We start from the raw sequence: 18,216 nt of genomic DNA on the forward strand, positions 1-18,216 counted from the left end.
TATTACCACATTTTCAACTCAACACTACCTTATTAAAAAACTGCTTTGTAAGCATTGGCACCTGTTGGGTAACGATAGGATTATTAAAACTTTCCTACCAGCCAAACCACAGGTGGTGTTTAGGGGAGTACCTTCGCTTCGAGATAGAATTGCTCCGAATGTGGTGGATCCGCCCACTAAAAAGATATATTTTTTCCAAAATATGTCAGGATATCATCAGCGTCGTAAATGTCAGATTTGCGCACTGAATAAAAATAAACAGGAAAACGGAATCATTTATTTCCACAAGCACATCTAGGGAACATAAAATCGAACCGTTCATTACGTGTAGTTCCACAGGGGTGGTGTATCTTTTACAATGTCCCTGTGGGTTTCAATATATAGGCAGGACTAAACGCACCATGCAGGTGCGTTTGGGTGAACATTTAACCAATATACGAAATGGGTTTAGATTCCACTCGGTGTCAAAACATTATGCTATCCATCACAACCGTAACCCGGCCAACACGTTGTTCTTGGGAATAGATAAGTACAGTGCTCATTGGAGGGGAAGCTCTCTGGTGAGAGAACTATCCAAGTTGGAGATGACTTGGATACATAGGGTACGTTGCTATACCCCGTATGGCCTTAATGTGGAAGTGGATGTCAACGCTTTTATTGATAATAGCTAGATGGCAGTTGATGAGATGAAATGTTGTGAACCCACTGAGTTTCTGTAAGACCAAGTAAGATTAATTGAGTAAGGGGGGTGGAGTTTTTGGTTCTTTATTTATTCATTATTTTCTATTTGTTGTATAAAAGGGAAAAAAAAAATCTTTTGCAAACAATTTTTTTTTGGGGTGTTTTTGAGAGCCCCATTATCACTTTAACAAGTAGATACCTTTTGGTATTATTTGTGAGGTGAAAATTTACATAAGTAGCCCAATTAAGAAATAAGATTAAAAAAAATGTCTTTGGCACATTATGTACGACCCTTTGGAATCAAATAGGGTATATATATATATTTTATGTGAGACCCCCTGGGATATGTATAACATTGGCTGGTAGTCCTATAGGTATAAATAATATAAAATGAATAAACCTTTTTTCTTTTTATATTTTTTTCTTTTAAAATGTTTTTATTTTTCATATAATATATACATTTTTTCTTTTTTAAATATATTTGGTTTATACATTATATTTTTAATTTAATTTCCCCCTTTTTTAATATACCAATTGATTTAGGGTATGCTGACCGCTGGGTTACTGCATATGTTTGGTGTTCAGTTTGGTATAAGGGAATTTCTGCCCGGATTTAATATGGCTTTTTCGATCTAATATGGCCTTTTGTTTGGGTAGGCAGTGAAAGATTCAGGATGAGATCGTTTACAACACAGTTGATCATATGTGGTGGAAGTGATTTAATATCCGCCAATATAACAAGGAAATTCGCCCTTAGCTGACATGGCTATCAGAAGCTCAGAGTGGGGCCGAACTAATTGTATACAGTGCTATTTAATGCGGTGAGTCAGTACGCCGCCTGTGCCCCTGAAAGACATTACTTTTAACGAAACGGCATAGGGAGGAGCGGCGTATTGACGTCACCGCGATCTACGCTGAACCCGGAAGCGACGGGCAGCGTTACGAAGCCGGCCGGCAAATCTGTTTTTAGAAAGCGAATTTTTTTCTACTTGATGTAAGTGCAACTCTTTTTTAAATTTATTAAATTTCATGACTTTATTACACTATGGCGATTCCTCTCGTTTATATATGTGCTGGGCAATGAGCGGTGTGGCCGTAGGATTTTTCCAATTACTTGAACCAAGCTCCTAAAAGGGATACATCCTCCATGCAGTCCATGTTCAGAGGGAGTGTTTTAATATTGGCAATATCTGGTCTCTGAGATGGGATCAGTCTAGCTGGTAAGCGGCAGTAGTGTTGGTGGTGGAAGCCTTTTCTCTGCAACTCTGATGACACTTTTTCTATATTGGTGTGGTGTGTTAAAACACGTTGGAGACTACAAGCAGAATCTCTGTTGACGGGGAAATGGACTAATATTTGAACACGTGTATATGCATTTTTTGTTTATATTTTGTCAAACTGTTGTTTCTGTTTCATTCATTTATTTGTCTCACATAGCATTTTTGGAAAATAATTAGTATTTGAATTGTGGGTATCTCACGTTTAAAGCTGCTGCTGCACTTTTAGTATATTTTCACAATTTTTTGTCACAATGCTTCATTGTTACACAAACCACGTTTAAGAATGTATTTTTTTTGGTTTTTATTATTGCTGTATGTTTGCCTGAACTATTGTCTGCATATACTCCATGCGCCTGATCTTATTGACTTTCTGCACAGGGAGCAAACTGTTATCCTATACAGCATACTTAGTTAAAACGTTGCTAAGAAGCATATAGCAGACTGGATTACCTGTTGGTAATGAGCCGTGAGTTGACATATCTGTATTCACCTTCGTACCGCTGCTCGGTAATCGTCATTTTACCAATCGGCCTCCTGAGGCGCGTAAGAAAAAGTCCTGAGACAAGCAGATAAGCCATCATGCTTGCTGGACCCTGTGGAAGCACAGAACCACTAGATATTATTATGGTGTCATCATTAAAATGGTAATTGCACTTGAAAAAAAAACATAAAAGAGTGATAGTCCTTGCCTGTGTCACATTACCTGAGCTCCAATTGCACTTGTCAGTTTGAAAATATACAGGACGATGTCCAAAAATGGCTGTAACATAGAAGTAAAGAAAACGAAATACTTATATACACATACATCATTTAAATGTGTTAATTATAGAACATATTTATCTCTAAAATGTAATAAAAACCATACATAAAAATATTGAAAAATAAATAAAAAATTCAAGTTAGACTTACCGGTAACTTGTTTTCTCTAATTCTTTCAAGACAGCACCTGAGGGATCGTGATTCCACCCACTGGACCATAGGAAACACCTCATTCCTCCAGATTTAAAGGGAGGTAACTCCCTACCACACATCAGTTGGAGAGGAGAATCTCTGGCCCCCGACTGGAACACAAACACATGTGTTAGTCACAGCATAATACATTAATAGGGCGGGTCGTTGCTGTCCTGAAAGACTTATGGAAAACAAGTCACCAGTAAGTCTAACTTGAATTTTCCCAAAGCATCTTTCAGGACAGCACCTGAGAGGATAACAGAGAAAACAGCCTGCAGGAATGCACGAATTCTGGCTAATGATCCTTTTTTTCAGGCAACAAGAAAGGTTGCCAGGCTTCTAAAGGACAAATAATGAATCTGTACGTCTGAAATCCTTTGTTATTTCTAGATAATATAACAAAATCTTTTTGACGTCCAACATATGAAAAAAAGTCTCCTTCTCCCCTGATGGGTTAGCACAGAAGCTTGGCAGCACAATGTCCTTTGAATGATTATACATTGAGGTTACCTTAGGTAAGAATTTTGGGTCTGTCCAAAGGATAACTATCCGGAAACACAGAGATAAGATTCCCTAATTGATAGAGCGTGTAGCTCACTGATCCTGCGTGCTAAAGTAATGGCAATCAGGAACACAGCTTTAAGAGCAAGACATTTGAGTAATGCTACATCCAGAGGTTCAAATGTATTATTTGAGAGGGATTGCAGGACTACTGACAGGTTCCATTTTGGGAAACCCTTAACTGGCGCTGGCCTTGATCTTGCAGGAGCTTTAAAAAAAATAAAAAAATAAAATAAGATAAAATATCTGACTACCAGCGGTTCAGAGGCCACAGATTTCTCTTAACCACTTAAGCCCCGGATCAATTGTCAGCCTAAGGACCAGTGGTCTTTTTACAATTTTGCACTGCATTGCTTTAACTGGCAATTGCGCGATCATGCAATGTTGTACCCAAACAAAATTTGCATCCTTTTCTTCCCACAAATATAGCTCTCTTTTGATGGTATTTGATTGCCTCTGCGATATTTATTTTTTACGATATAAAAGGAAAAAGACTGAAAAAAAAAAAAAAAAAAAAAAAAGATATTTTCTACTTTTTGTTATAAGAAAAATCGAATAAACTAAATTTTAGTCATACATTTAGGCCAAAATTTATTCAGCCACATGTCTTTAGTAAAAAAAAAATGTCAAAAAGCGTATATTTATTGGTTTGCGCAAAAGTTATAGCGTCTACAAACTAGAGTACATTTTCTGGAATTTACACAGCTTTTAATTTATGACTGCCTATCTAATTTCTTGAGGTGCTAAAATGGCAGGGCAGTACAACCCCCCACCCCCAAATGACCTCATTTTGGAAAGTAGACACCCCAAGGAAATTGCTGAGGGGCATGTTGAGCCAGTTGAATATTTTTTTTTTTGTCCCAAGTTGTCACTAAAGGATATATTGCTCACACATGCTATGGGCATAAGTGAAATCACACCACAAAATAAATTCTGCTGCTTCTCCCGCATACGGGGATACCACATGTGGGGGACTTTTTGGGAACCTAGCCATGTACGGGACCCCGAAAACCAAGCACTGCCTTCAGGATTTAAATATAAAACGCTACCAAAAAAAAACTGTTAGCGATCGCAGGGATCAGGCCTGACTCTGTGAACGCTGCAGTTATGTGTTTAGTGTTTTGCAAGTGACAGTGATCGATCGATACTGCACTTGGGTGGGCTGGGGGAGGGGCAAAACGCAGGTGCTAGCAGGTATCTGGGCTGATCCCACTAACAATGCATTTTTTTGGAACCCTAAACTGCTGGGGACGCTAGTATAGATCTGATCAGATCAGATATTGATCTGTTCAGATTCTATACCACTACGGGAGGTGTATGCGTTGTGCGTGGGTGTTAGCGGTACTGGCACTAACCTAGCGCTGCCTGGGGCGACGCAGACCCTGACCCTAAAACTTAATTGATATCACCCGCCGGGTGATCAGGGGGTTAAACCTTTATTGGGTAATAAATGGTGGGTGCCCTGATGCTATAAAAAACAAACTAACTACCCAGAGTCACCCGTAACACTTATACAGTGATCACTGGTGAAAGGGTTAACTAGGGGCAATCAGGGGGTTCAAATCATTATTAGGTAGTATATGGGGGTCCCTGACGCTATATAAAAACCTGACGGGGAACCTAAAAAAATAACTAGCTACCTAGCGGCACCAGTAACACTAATTGCAGCGATCAGAAAAACGACTGCTTAGTGACACTGGCAAAAGGGGGTAAAAGGGTTAACTCTAGGGGCAATCAGGGGGTTAAACCTTTATTAGGGGGGGTAGGGGGCTACCCTGGACCTAACACTAACTGCCCTCACACTTTTTACTGTCACAACTGACACTAAATGCAGTGATCAGTAAATAAATGATCACTGCAATCAGTGACACTGTGACTGGGAGGGGGGGGGGGGGGGGGGTGATGTGTGCCTATGTGTACCTACATGTCAGTGTAGTGTTTGGTGCACTTACTATGTGTTCTCCTTGCAGTCCGGTCAAAAAGACTGCCCCGAGGAGAAGGACATTAATTCCTCCCTGCCTGTGTTTACACTCCACAGGCGGGGGAAGCTTCTCATTCGCCAGGAGCGATCAAGAGGGGATGGCCAGAAACCAACGGCCATCCCCTCATCCCAGATCGCTCCTGAAGCGAAACGGACCACCGCAGCCAGCAGGAGGGGGTCCAATCGGACCCCCCACCCGCTGGAAGGCAAGCACGTACATGCTTGTGCCTGTCTGTGTCATTGTGCCGACGTACATTTACATGCGGCGGTCCTTAAGTGGTTAAAAAAAAAAAAAAAAAAACCTGCTTTAAAAAAAAAAGGTACTAACTGCTAGACCCCTATCTGCCCCCATCCTGTAAAAACTCCAAGATGGAAGCAAGGTTCCTTGGGTCCTGTGTAGATGAATTGCACGAGTTTTAGACCTTCCAGAGCAATGTCGCAACCAGATGATCTGAGATCCCCACTGTTTAGGAGCTGCTCTTCAGATACCATGCTGCAAGCGACAGCCCTGCCACTTCTGGGTGATTTACTGGACCTTGGATTAGTAAATCTTGCCTGAGAGGTAGAGACCAACAAGGTTTGGTCGCCAATCCCCAGAACGGTTGAGAAGCAGTGCCTTTTTTTGGCCAAAATGGATAATTAGAATGACTGGTACTCCTTGCCATTGGATCTTCTTTAATACCAGTGGGATTAGCTGGAATGGGGGGGAAAGCATAGCAAAGGTGAAATCTCCATGGATGGGCCAGGGAATCTGTCCCTACTGACCCATCAAGATTGTTTAGAAAAAAGTAACAAGGCACCTGTGCATTCTCCTTATAAGCAAACAGATCCACCTCTGGCTGTCCCCACATTCCAGAAATCATCGCGAAGACCCCTGGATTCAGAGACCACTCGGCCTCCTAAATGAGTTAACTGCTTAGGAAGTCCACTACTCTGTTCAGGGTCCCCCTTTAGGTGGATTGCAGACAAGGATAGTAAATGTTTCTCTGCCTATATAAGAATCTCTGTTGCCAGTGCTTCTAAGGACCTGCTCCTTGTGTCCCCCTGTATGTTTAGATAATCCACGGCTGTGGCATTGTCTGTCAACACCTGCACATGGTGATACTGGAGAACTTGCACGAACATTGCAATCGCCTTCAACTCTCTCCAATTTGAGGACCTTATCGCTTCCTTCTTGAACTTCCCTGGGCAAAGTTTTCCTCTAAGTGGGCCCCCATCCCCAAGAGCTGGCATCCATTGTTAGTGTTCTTTCGACTAGAAATCCTCAAGCCAGGCCCCTTAATGGGATCTCCCGTTTCTCCCACCACCATAGTGACCTTTTCACCTTGGCTGGAGTTTTCACCTTCGTGTCCAGGGAACTTAAGCTGGGATCTCATGACCTTAGGAGAAAGACTTGTAGACTCCTGAAGTGTAGTCTTGCCCACTGAATAGCTGGCATTGTTGAGGTCAGGACCCCTAATGCTGACATTATTTGCCTTATTGTTATCGGTTGGTTGGTCTGTAGCACAGCAGCCATGCACTGAACCTTGTCCTTTTGAGGGAGAAAAATTTTCCAGTCCATCAAACTGATTCAATAGTGCAGAAACTGAACCCCCAGGGATGGGTCTAGGGAGGAATTCTGGAGGTTCAGATGGTTGCTTGCTTTGACTAAAGCCTCATACACATGATCTGATTGTTGGCAGGGAATTGTGTGATGACAGACTGTTGGCTTAAAATCTGACCATTATTACGCTCCAAACAATTGTTGTCCAACTTTCTGTCAACAAATGTTGAATGGCAGGCTAGTACATTTTCTGTCAAATTTTTCTATCGTACACTAGTCTGTCACACAAAAGTTGAAAGTACAAACACGCATGCTCGAAATCAATGCTCACCAAACACGACATTAGCAGAAGGTGCCCAAAGAGTGGCGCTCAATAGCTGAATTTTCTTGTAGTATGTCACTGTGTTCATGTTTGTTGGCCGACAATTGTGTACCGTTTGTATGCAAGACAAGTTCCTGGCACATGCCCGTCGGACAAAAGTGACGCTTTTTGGCCAACAATCTGATCGCGTGTACGGGGCTTTAGTCTTGCTGTCACCTCTCCCCTGAGGGAGCAAATAATAGAAAATCGTCCAGGTAAGGAATTACTGAGATTACCTAAAGTCGAAACTGAGCTAGTGCTTCCATCACTTGGGTGAAGTGATCTACTCACGCCGTGTAAAATTCTGGGGTCAGTAGATTTCTGATTTAAAAAATAAAGTCCATCATCTTGAACCTTCTGTACTTCACATATTTGTTCAGAGGATTTATTTTGAGGCTCAAAATCGGAATTTTCCTGTTTTTCTTTACTGTGAGAATAAAATCCCTGTTGACGCTCTCCTAATGGCACTTGGACCACTACACCCTGCTGCATCAGCTCCTTTAATAAGGACTTCATGGCCAGGGCTTTCACTGGACCTTTTGGGGTATTTGTCACAAGAAATCTTCTTGAGGGAGGCTCCGTAAACTCTATTGCGTATCCTTGAGAAAGAGCAGTCAGGATGAATGGATTTGACGTTATGCCTGACCACTACGGAAAGAAACTTTGCAGCCTTCCGCCCACCCGCAGGGTCGAGTCATTGTGATTTTTCGGTTTGTGCAGGAGGATTGAAAAGTATCCGCCCTTGCCTTTAGCTTTTTGCACAGACCAATTCTTTCTCCTCCCCTGGGACTTGTCCTGCTCCTGAGCTCTTTGAGGTCAAAAAAAGCGCTTCGGGGGGCTGCTTCTTCTTTACCAAGAAGGATTTCTTCCTATTGGCTGTTCTGTCCAGGATGGCATCTAGATCAAGACCAATGAGAAGGTCACCCGAAAAGGTAATCTCACAGAGCTTACTCTGACACCACATACCCTGGCCAAGTCTTCAGCCACAATGCTCTTCTTTTGTTAGGGCTGCTGATCTATTCGACATTCTAAGTGCCTCAGCCAAAGCATCTGCCATATAGGTTACTGTGGAGGACAAGGTAGTAAAAGAATCCAAAATGTCCTGTTTGGGTGTATCTGCTAAACACATGAGCTTTTAGCTGGTTAACTCAATATTCCAGATTTCTAGTGACAAATGTCATAGCCATGGCTGGCTTTAAATTGTTCATGATCGTTTGCCAAGATCGCTTGAGAAAAAGAGCCAGTCGCTTGTCCATAGGATCCCCATCTTCAGAGGGGCGGTCGGTGGAACTAGAGACCTGGGAGAAGGCAGCCTCCAGCTTAGAGACCTTGCTCCTCATAAGGAAAGCGCCTCTTGTGGGCTCTCAAGATCTTGCCATTCCTTATGGAATCCAAAATGACAGAGTGCGCCGGAAATGTTCGCTTCTTAGGCTCACTATACTGTCATGTAATGCAAGTTCCTTTTTCTCTTCACTTAGGCCAAGAGTAACATGTATGGCTCTAGGGAGACAATCAAATTCCTCCAGGGATAGCGTAAACTTGGAGGGGACCACTTCTGCCGCTTCAAAACCTCCTCTTCAGAACTGTCATTGGAAGGTGCAGGGGATTGTTTTTCCCTGGTAGAGGGACTCTCGGATAGAGTTTCTACCACCGGGACAGAAAGAGAAACCTGGGAGAACTTCGTTAACTGTCCCCTACCTGAGCCATGCCTGTCCCCACAGCTGCAGACACCATGTCCTCCATATAGGGTGTACAGTGTTCCACTTGTGGCTTCACACAGCGCTTCCAGACTCCCATGCTGGCACTTCCCCATAACGAAATTAGGTGCCAGCTTCTGCCCTGCCTCCTACCTCTGCGCCCAGCCACCAGAAATGACACCAGACACCGACCCAGTGGCCCGCTCACAGGAGTGTCACTTCCAGAGCGGCCGAGACTCTACTCTACACAAAAAAATGGCAGCGGTGCACATGTGCTGCTCCCGGAAGCCTGGAGTAGGGTTCCCAGATCACACGGCTCTCCCAGAGCACCTAGGAGGAAATGAGTCCTTACCACTGTAGAGACCCTGGTAAGGCGGGGGGGCTTTAGCTCTTAAAAATAAGGAGGAAAAAGTGAGGAAACCCTTGTCTTACTACCAACCTAAAAGATAGTGGCTCTCCCACCCAACATGTTCCCTCCGGACCAGAGGAAACAAAAATGTATGTGTGGTAGGGAGTTGCCTCCCTTTAAAGATCTGGAGGAAGGAGGTGTTTTCTATGGTCCAGTGGGTGGAGTCACGATCTCTCAGGTGCTGTCCTGAAAGACGTTTTAGGAAAATGGATGATTGTGTAGTACATTAACATACCTGAAATGGTATGGCAACTGAAGATCACTTTAAAAAGTTATGTTTAGGCAATGCTGATTTTAGAATTAATATGGCATTTGACTAATAGAGGGGAAACGAGAAGTTTCCTACTTACAAAAGATACAGATAATGAGCCAAGCGGTTAGGTTGGCCATGGATTTGCTGAATGTCATATGCCCAAAATGTTAGAAAAAACTCTGTATTATTGAAAAAGCTTCAAATATGCCAAGCTTCACTGTTATCTAGGGAAATTCACTAATCCATGCAAATGCTATATATCCTCCGACGTCACTTTCGCCCAATGGCCTTAACCACTTTAAGACTGGGCCTATTTTTCAGACTTGTTTACAAGTTAAAATATTTTTTGCTAGAAAATTACTTAGAACCCCCAAACATATAGTATATGAAGCATTTACTACTTGGAGTGGAAAAGTAGAAGCATGTCCCAAAAATGTGTGGCAGAACAGCAGCAGAGCCTGCATCTTCACTTCACATCTTTACCAGAGTGGCGGGTACTAGAAATATAAATTGCATGCTTCATGTACCGACTGTGTAAAGGGCCCATTATGAATTCCTGCTCTAAATTGTTTTACTCATTGAGGACCCTTTTGTTATTTCTGTGATACGATAGCCTGAAATGTTACCTTTGCTCTGCTAAAAGGATGAAATAACAATTTACAGTAAAAAAAAGAAAAGGCACCCAACTGGGCCCAGGGTGGAAGGGTGGAAGGACTAGAACAAGGCATGACTCAGAATCAGGCATAACCAATGCAGACTACCTTATAAGAGTGTTCTCAGTATTTTTATTGAGTCCTGGTGTTACATTGGAAGGAGTTTTACCTAGTAATACATTTTAAAAACAAGCCACTTTATCAAGTACAATTTTATCAGTTTCATTTATTAGAGGTTTTCATCATTTTTAAAAACTTTTAAGGTGTTCTTACCTGCACATTCCAGGGCACTTTTACCTATGTTTTTATATTCCACTATATTTTTCCCCACCATAAACAAAGGAAGCGCATGCACAAATTGAAGAATCATCTCCGTTCCATGTAGAAATAGAGACGACTCATGTAGTGAGTGATCATGATAATGTAGCAACAGGGCACCATAATCTCAGGACATTTGTATGCAATGCTCAAGTCGCATTACTTGCTTTTATTAGACCATTTAAGGGTGCCCTGGGTTTCTATTTGCAACATGTTAAAGGGGTTGTAAAACCTCACGGTTTTTCACCTTAATGCATTCTATGCATTATAGTGAAAAACCTTGTGCTGCGCCACCCCCCCAGAGCCCCCCTTTTACTTACCTGAACCCGGTCGTTCCAGCGACGGTAACGAGCACAGCAGCTCCAGCTGCTGTCTCGGGTCCTCATTGGATAGATTGATAGCAGCAGGAGCCAGTCTCCCACTACTGTCAATCAAATCCAATAACACAGGAGACGACTTTCCGTGGGGCAAGAGAAGATGAGGAGCCAGGAGCGCCGTGGGGGGACCCCAGAAGGAGGATCGGGGCCAAAATCACTGCACAGAGTAGGCATGTATGACATGTTTGTTTTTTTAAAGAAAAACAAACCTTTACAATTACTTTCAATAAACATAAAGCACCAACAAGAAAAAGGAGTATGGGCCTATAAAGTTAGTTGCATAGTACGGAGTGTAGTATTGCCCTTATTGAGCAAATATAGTAATTTTATAAAACTCAAAATGACAAGATCTAAACATTTCTCTGTCTGTTAGCATTTCATTTGGCAGTTGACTTTGCTGTGTTACCATGCACAACCTATAAGGCAATATCCAGTAAAACTGGAAGCAATGTTCCTGCTATTAGGCTTTTAAAGGACCAATGCAGCCACTTACACATCTTCCTGCACACCAGTACAGAAACAGTCTGGAAGATGAGGTCTACATCAGGCTGCCTTGCAGTGAATAATTCCCATCCTGCACAGACCACATCTTTTGCCCTCATCTTGTGGATGGTGCCTGACACTTCTACTTGGGCAGGACTGTCAGGAGTATGTATGTATGTATGTATGTATGTATGTATGAACTGCATCCAGCTGTGTATAAGCTGGGAACAAGAAGCAGCTCTGTCATACATGGGAACACATATTTAAATACTGTCAGCAGCATGCAGGCTCTCTATCATAGGGGCAGTTTATTTTTATTTTTTTTCAAAAGATGCACTTGAAGAATAAACACACTTAACATAAAGTGCATTCATCCTTTTGCATCCTCCTCCTGACATGATCTAACCTAACCCACCTCCAGCTTCACAGATGAATATCTTGATCCCACCGTTGAAGTTCTGCTATTCGTATAATTTTTATCATAGGTGTAACTTAAGAAGAAAAACACAATATCAACCAAAAGTCCAGAAAAAAAAAAAAAAAAAAAAAACACACAAGATACAAATGTTATAAATGGAGTTGCAATTTAGTGAGTAAAATAAGTATTTGTTCCCCAAGCAAAATATGACTTAGTACTTGGTGGGGAAACCCTTGTTGGCAAGCAAAGTAAGATGTTTGTCATTAGTGATCAGGTTTGCACACATCGCAGGAGGTATTCTGGTCCACTCTTCTTTACAGATCTTCTCTAAATCCTATCTCTTGGCAACTCAAACTTTCAGCTCCCTCCAGAAATTGTCTATAGGATTAAGGTCTGGAGACTGGCTAGGCAACTCCATGACCTTAATGTGCTTTTTCTTGAGCCACTCCTTTGATAAGGTACAATTTGTGTGTAAAATGCATAAGCTGTTCCTCCCTTGCTTGTACATGTAGTGCTCTTCATGGTTTTATGCGAATAAAGGCATTCAGATCTCAGTTTGGTGTTCAGCCATCCAGACTTTCATTATTGCTTCAGCTGCGACTGGGGGAGCACCCTGCAGTGAGTCGGTCATAACGTTGGCACTGCCTCACCTGTGAGCAGCATGGATCTTTTGTCCTTTGTTGCTTTGGCGGTATGTTTTGGGTCATAGTCATTCTGGAAGACTCATCCATGACCCAACTCCAGATTTTACAATACATGGCCAGTTCCATTGGCCCCTTAATGAGACAAAGTCAGTCTGTAACTTTAGCAGAGAAACAGTCCCAAAGCATAATGCTTCAACCTCTGTTCTTGACTGTAGGGATGGTGTTCTTAGGGTCATAGGGAGCTTTTTTCTTCCTCCAAACATGAAGAGTCGAGTTAAATGCCAAAGAGCTAAATTTTGGTCTCATCTGTCCATAACACTTTCTCCCAATCCTCCTCTGAATCATTTAGATGTTCATTGACAAACCTCAGACAAGCCTGTACATGTAAAAAAATATATGCATAAAATAATACTAGAAATGTCCATAATGGAGCACAACATAAAAGGCAAGTCCTGGAAAGATCTGTGTGCTTGAAATCCCATAGACGATAAAACACCAATCACCTTGTGACAATGAGCCCGCCAACACAAACCGTGCTTTGCTCACCTCCAACAACTGACCTCTGTCTTCACAGACAGGTCAAAAGTGCAGTTCACCCATTTATAGGGGAGATAGAGCTGTAGATAGAAAGTGGCCAGGTTCAGAGAACTCGGAGTATAACCATCACCATATCATAAAAATATATAAAAGATCTAAGTGCTCACTGAGTAATGAAAAATGCTCGTTAATAAAATAATTGCACTTTCAGAGTTCAACGTCTTGTATACAGCATGAAACAGAGCCGATAAACAGCTCGCATTGAACACATGTGAGGTCCGATGGCAGCGGGGTGACTTAGTCAACAGGGCAGAGCCACATTGTCACCCAAAGATTGATATAGGAATGTGTACTCATAGTAACACTGATGTTGCTAGTCTAGCGCATGTGCGGCTCATACAGACTGCCATCCCGGGAACCGGAAACTAACAGTACTCCGCGGCACAGGAAAGGGGTCTCAAATAAGACCTACAGACATTAGTGACTACACAAAAGTATCAGCACAGCTGTAACACTACTAATAAGAGTAAGTTCTGGGCTAAACCCTCGCTTTTCCCATGATCATCCTTACCACAAGGTGAAATCTTGCATGGAGCTTCAGGCCGAGGGCAATTGATGGTTATTTTCCATTAGCCAATAATCGCTTCAACAGTTGTCTCTTTCTCACCAAGCTTCTTGCTTATGTTCTTGTAGCCTATTCCAGCCTTATGCAGGTCTACAATCTTGTCCTCAATGTCCTTTGACAGCTCTTTGGTCTTGCACGTGATGCAGAGGTTTGAGCCCCAGTTCACAAATTGGAGCCTATTGCCGGCAATAGCGCCGACTTTGTGGTGCAGCACCGATTCCCAATTGTAGTTCCTGCACTATTTTTGGCGACTTCAGGGGCAATTTCAATAGACCTCTTTGCATGAACCTGCACAGATGTCTCTCAAACTGCCCCTGAAGTCAGACTGAAATGCCAGTTTGAAATTGTGTGAGTTCAGCTGAACTTGCACGATTTCAAACCCGCATTCAGTTAAACGGCTGACTGGAAGAAAAATTCTGTGGACAGGGGTCTTAAAACACATAACGAGTTGTCGTTAGGAGCACCTTCTTGAATTGGCAGGACTAATCCATGTACCACATGAGCAAATAATGTAGCCATTCTGTGAGAGCCAGAATTATTTTTGGTTGATAGGGAATCCAATACTTATTTGACTCACTGAACAGCAACTCATTTATAACATTTGCATCATGTTTTTTCTGGGTTTTTGGTTATCATTATGATACAAGTTATTCATTTCTATGTAAGTGGACAAGCTTACAAAATCTGCAGGGGATCAAATAATTAATTTTCCCCACTGTATATATACAGTGCCTTGAAAAGTATTCATACCCCTTGAGATTTTCCACACTTTGCCATGTTACAGCCAAAAACGTAAATGTATTTTTTTGGGATTTTATGTGATAGACCAACACAAAAGTGGCACATAATTGTGAAGTGGAAGGAAAAGGATAAATAGTTTCTCAACATTTTTAACAAATAAATATCTGAAAAGTGTGGTGTGCATTTCTATTCAGCCCCCTTGAGTCAATACTTTGTAGAACCACTTTTCACTGCAATTACAGCTGAAAGTCTTTTTGGGTATGTCTCTACCAGCTTTGAACATCTAGAGAGGGATATTTTTGCCCATTCTTCTTTGTAAAACAGCTCAAGTTCTGTCAGATAGAATGGGCCAAAGTCCAGACCTAAATCCAATTGAGAATCTGTGTAAAAACTTGAAAATTGCTGTTCACAGACGCTCTCTATCCAAACACATAAATATGCTTTGATCTAAACCATTCCATTGCAGCTCTGGCTGTATGGCTAGGGTTGTTGTCCTGCTAGAAGATGAACCTCCACCCCAGTCTCAAGTCTTTTGCAGATTCAAACAGGTTTTCTTCCACTCAAATCTATGCCCCTGGAGGACCGCAACATCCTCCGTCACTTTCGTCCAATGGCCCAAATCACTTTAAGACCGGGCCTATTTTTCAGACTTGTTGTTTACAAGTTAAAATAATTTTTTTGCTAGAAAATAACTTAGAACCCCCAAACTTTTTTTGGAAAAAAAATACACTTTTTTATATTAAAATAGACAAGATTTAAAAAATTGTATATTGTGAAAGATGTTACGCAGAGTAAATTGATACCCAACATGTCACGTTTCAAAACTGCGCCCACTCGTGGAATGGCGACCAAATTTTATCCTTAAAAATCTCCATATGCAATCTTTAAAAAAATTCTACAGGTTGCATGTTTTCAGTTAGAGAAAGTCTAGGACTAGAATTATTTCTCTTGCTCCAACGATCGCGGCGATACCTTAAATGTGTGGTTTGAACACCGTTTTCATATGCGGGTGCTACTCACATATGCGTTTGCTTCTGTTCGCAAGCTCGGTGGGATTTTTATCGTATTTATTTTTTTAAAAATTGTGTCACTTTTATTCCTGTTACAAGAAAGGTAAACATCCTTTGTAATAGAAAAAAAGCATGACAGGGCCTCTTAAATATGAGATCTGGGGTCAAAAAGACCTCAGATCTCATAATTACATTAAATTCCAATAAAAAAATTAATAAATAAAGCTTTAAGAGCTATGGGCGGAAGTGACATTTTGATGTCGCTCCTGCCCTGCAATTGTACGGAGCTGAGCGAGGGCCATCTTCCCCTCACTCAGCTCCATACCCAACATGGAAGAGGATGCGATTGCCTCTGCCAGCGGCTTCGGTAAGCGGCGGAGGGGGCCTCTCCCCCGATGAAAGTGATCTTGCGGCAAATCCGTCGCAGAGACCACTTTTATCTGAAAGCGGACTGCCCGCTAAAGAAGTAGATATCGGGGTTATGGGAGTTAGCTGCTGCCATAACGATATTCCACTTCAAAGTTTTTTTTTTTATAATTTTTCACCAAAAATTGCGCTTGTAAAACCGCTGCGCAAATACGATGTGAAAATATTTAAACGATCTCTATTTTATTCTCTAGGGTCTCTGCTAAAAAAAAAATATATATATATATATATATATATATATATATATATATATATAAATAAATAAATAAATATGTTTGGGGGTTCCAAGTAATTTTCTAGCAAAAAATACAGATTTTAACTTGTAAACAACTAATGTCAGAAGGCATTGGTTCCATTAGATTTTAGAGTACAGAGGGCTGAATACAAATGCACGCCACGCTTTTCAGATATTTGTTAAAAAAAAAAAAAAAACATTTATCATTTTCCTTCAACAGCACAATTATGCACCACTTTGTGTTGGTCGATCACATAAAATTCCAATAAAATAAGTTTACGTTTTTTGGTTGCAACATGACAAAACGTGGAAAACGTCAAGGGGTATTAATACTTTTTAAGACATTGTATATAAAAAAACAAAACAAAAAAAAAACAGCAGTTCTTGTAATCCATGGCACATCCGTTAATTATGGTTTCTTTTGTAATTCTGAATGTTACAAAACAGGAAGACCTTCTTTTTGTATTACTGCTTAGTTTCAAGCTCTGGATGTGATGTGCATTTCATCCATAACATAATTATCATACAGAGTTTTTGGATGACTCCTTTTGAACTTTTTCAGTCCCATGCTTCTCAGTTTTCTGAATAAGTACCTTTTTTTTTTTTTTTTTTTTTTTTTTTTTTAGGAATAAATACATTTCAAGTCCGTGACATAAATCAAACATTGTATGACTTAAGTTTAAAAAAAAAAAAAAAAAAAAAAAAAAAAAAAGGGAAGGAGGATCATAAGCAGCAGCCATTAATATGCAAACAACATGAAAAGATCTAACCTAGAAAACACCAATTAGAACCACTGACAAATTACACAAAATATAACTGTATATTGTCTACTAAAAGTGAGAGATTTGTCACATGGCCATCATATTGCCATATTTTTAGAGTCTACATAATGTTTACTGAAGGAGTTTACGGACTATGGAAAAAAAATATGACAACGTGTCTAAATAACTTATAAAATCCTTTTTCTGGCAGCGTGCTATGTCCATGAGTGTGCACAAATTGTTGCTGGAGACCGGTTGCTCCTGTTCACCAACATAGGCAGCCATCTAAAGACAGGAGACCTACTCTGTATGTAGTTGAACAACCTGTCTCATCGAAGAAAAGTTTTTAGAGCACAGCGGGATGTACTCAGAGCCAAAAATGCAGCAAACGGTATTGCTGGAAGTAGGACTGATATTAAATTTTTTTAAGAAGTGCTGGAATCATACAACCAGCAGTACACATTACAGACTTTGGCAAGCACTGAAAACAAAATGACCACTACCAGCATCAAAGCATGGTCAGAACGCACATTTTTTCCTTGGGAATAAAATCAGGCTAATCACTGAAAATAAAAAAATAAGTTAGTGGATCTAAACAGAATAATCTTAAAAGAAAACCAAAAAGGATAAAGCCACCTTGCTCAGATTGGAATACAAATCCACTACACTGTTGCAGAACTTTTCAACATCTTGTGTAAGCAGCTGATCAGCATTTGCTATGCGGTTGTCCAGGTTTCCCATCTTGTAATAAGTAAAGGATCTAAAACAGAAAAGAGGGACAGATAACATAACAACTCTACAGAAAGTTCTGTATTGATTTCATACAAGTGGAATCTAAATAATGTCATAGCTTTACAGACAACAAAAAGGTAGTGAAAGGTTTATTATTAATACATCTAAGCCTGTGATAAAGCCATATACCCATCTCTGAAGCCCACGCGTCATACTATTTAAGATGGCAAAGTAGAACCTATTCAGCATTACAGCAAGTAAAAGACACCTAAAGCGAAATGCAACTAGTATTCAGCATCCCTCTATGGCACACATGTCAAACACAAGACCCACAGGATCAATCCAGCCCCCATCCCCATGCTATTTAATGTAGCCGTCGTAGCCAGAGCTTTTTTTATTTTTATTTTTATTTATTTTTTTACACACTCCACCTCTGGCTCTTGTCCTCACCACAAGGACAACATTCCTCTCAGCGGGTCATCCCTGCCTGCCCTGCACTCTTGGCACACACTTGGCAGGCGCAAGGGAGATGAAGGTGC

At 41.1% G+C, this 18,216-nt stretch overlaps 1 protein-coding gene across 2 annotated transcripts in view; it reads right to left on the reverse strand.

Annotated features, from left to right (window-relative positions):
* ABCD3 (ATP binding cassette subfamily D member 3) overlaps positions 1-18,216 on the reverse strand; it is a 135,730-nt gene that overhangs the window by 57,475 nt on the left and 60,039 nt on the right. For both annotated transcript variants that reach the window (XM_077452880.1, XM_077452881.1), the window contains exons 7-9: positions 17,582-17,705; positions 2,665-2,721; positions 2,412-2,554 (exon numbers count right to left, since the gene is read on the reverse strand). In XM_077452880.1, coding sequence (XP_077309006.1) covers positions 2,412-2,554; positions 2,665-2,721; positions 17,582-17,705 — 324 coding nt within the window. The remainder of the gene's footprint in view (positions 1-2,411; positions 2,555-2,664; positions 2,722-17,581; positions 17,706-18,216) is intronic.

Source organism: Lithobates pipiens, unplaced genomic scaffold (assembly GCF_037356315.1).
Source record: "Lithobates pipiens isolate NorthernLeopardFrog02 unplaced genomic scaffold, aLitPip1_a1.2 Scaffold_23, whole genome shotgun sequence".
Classification (NCBI taxonomy): Eukaryota; Metazoa; Chordata; class Amphibia; order Anura; family Ranidae; genus Lithobates; species Lithobates pipiens.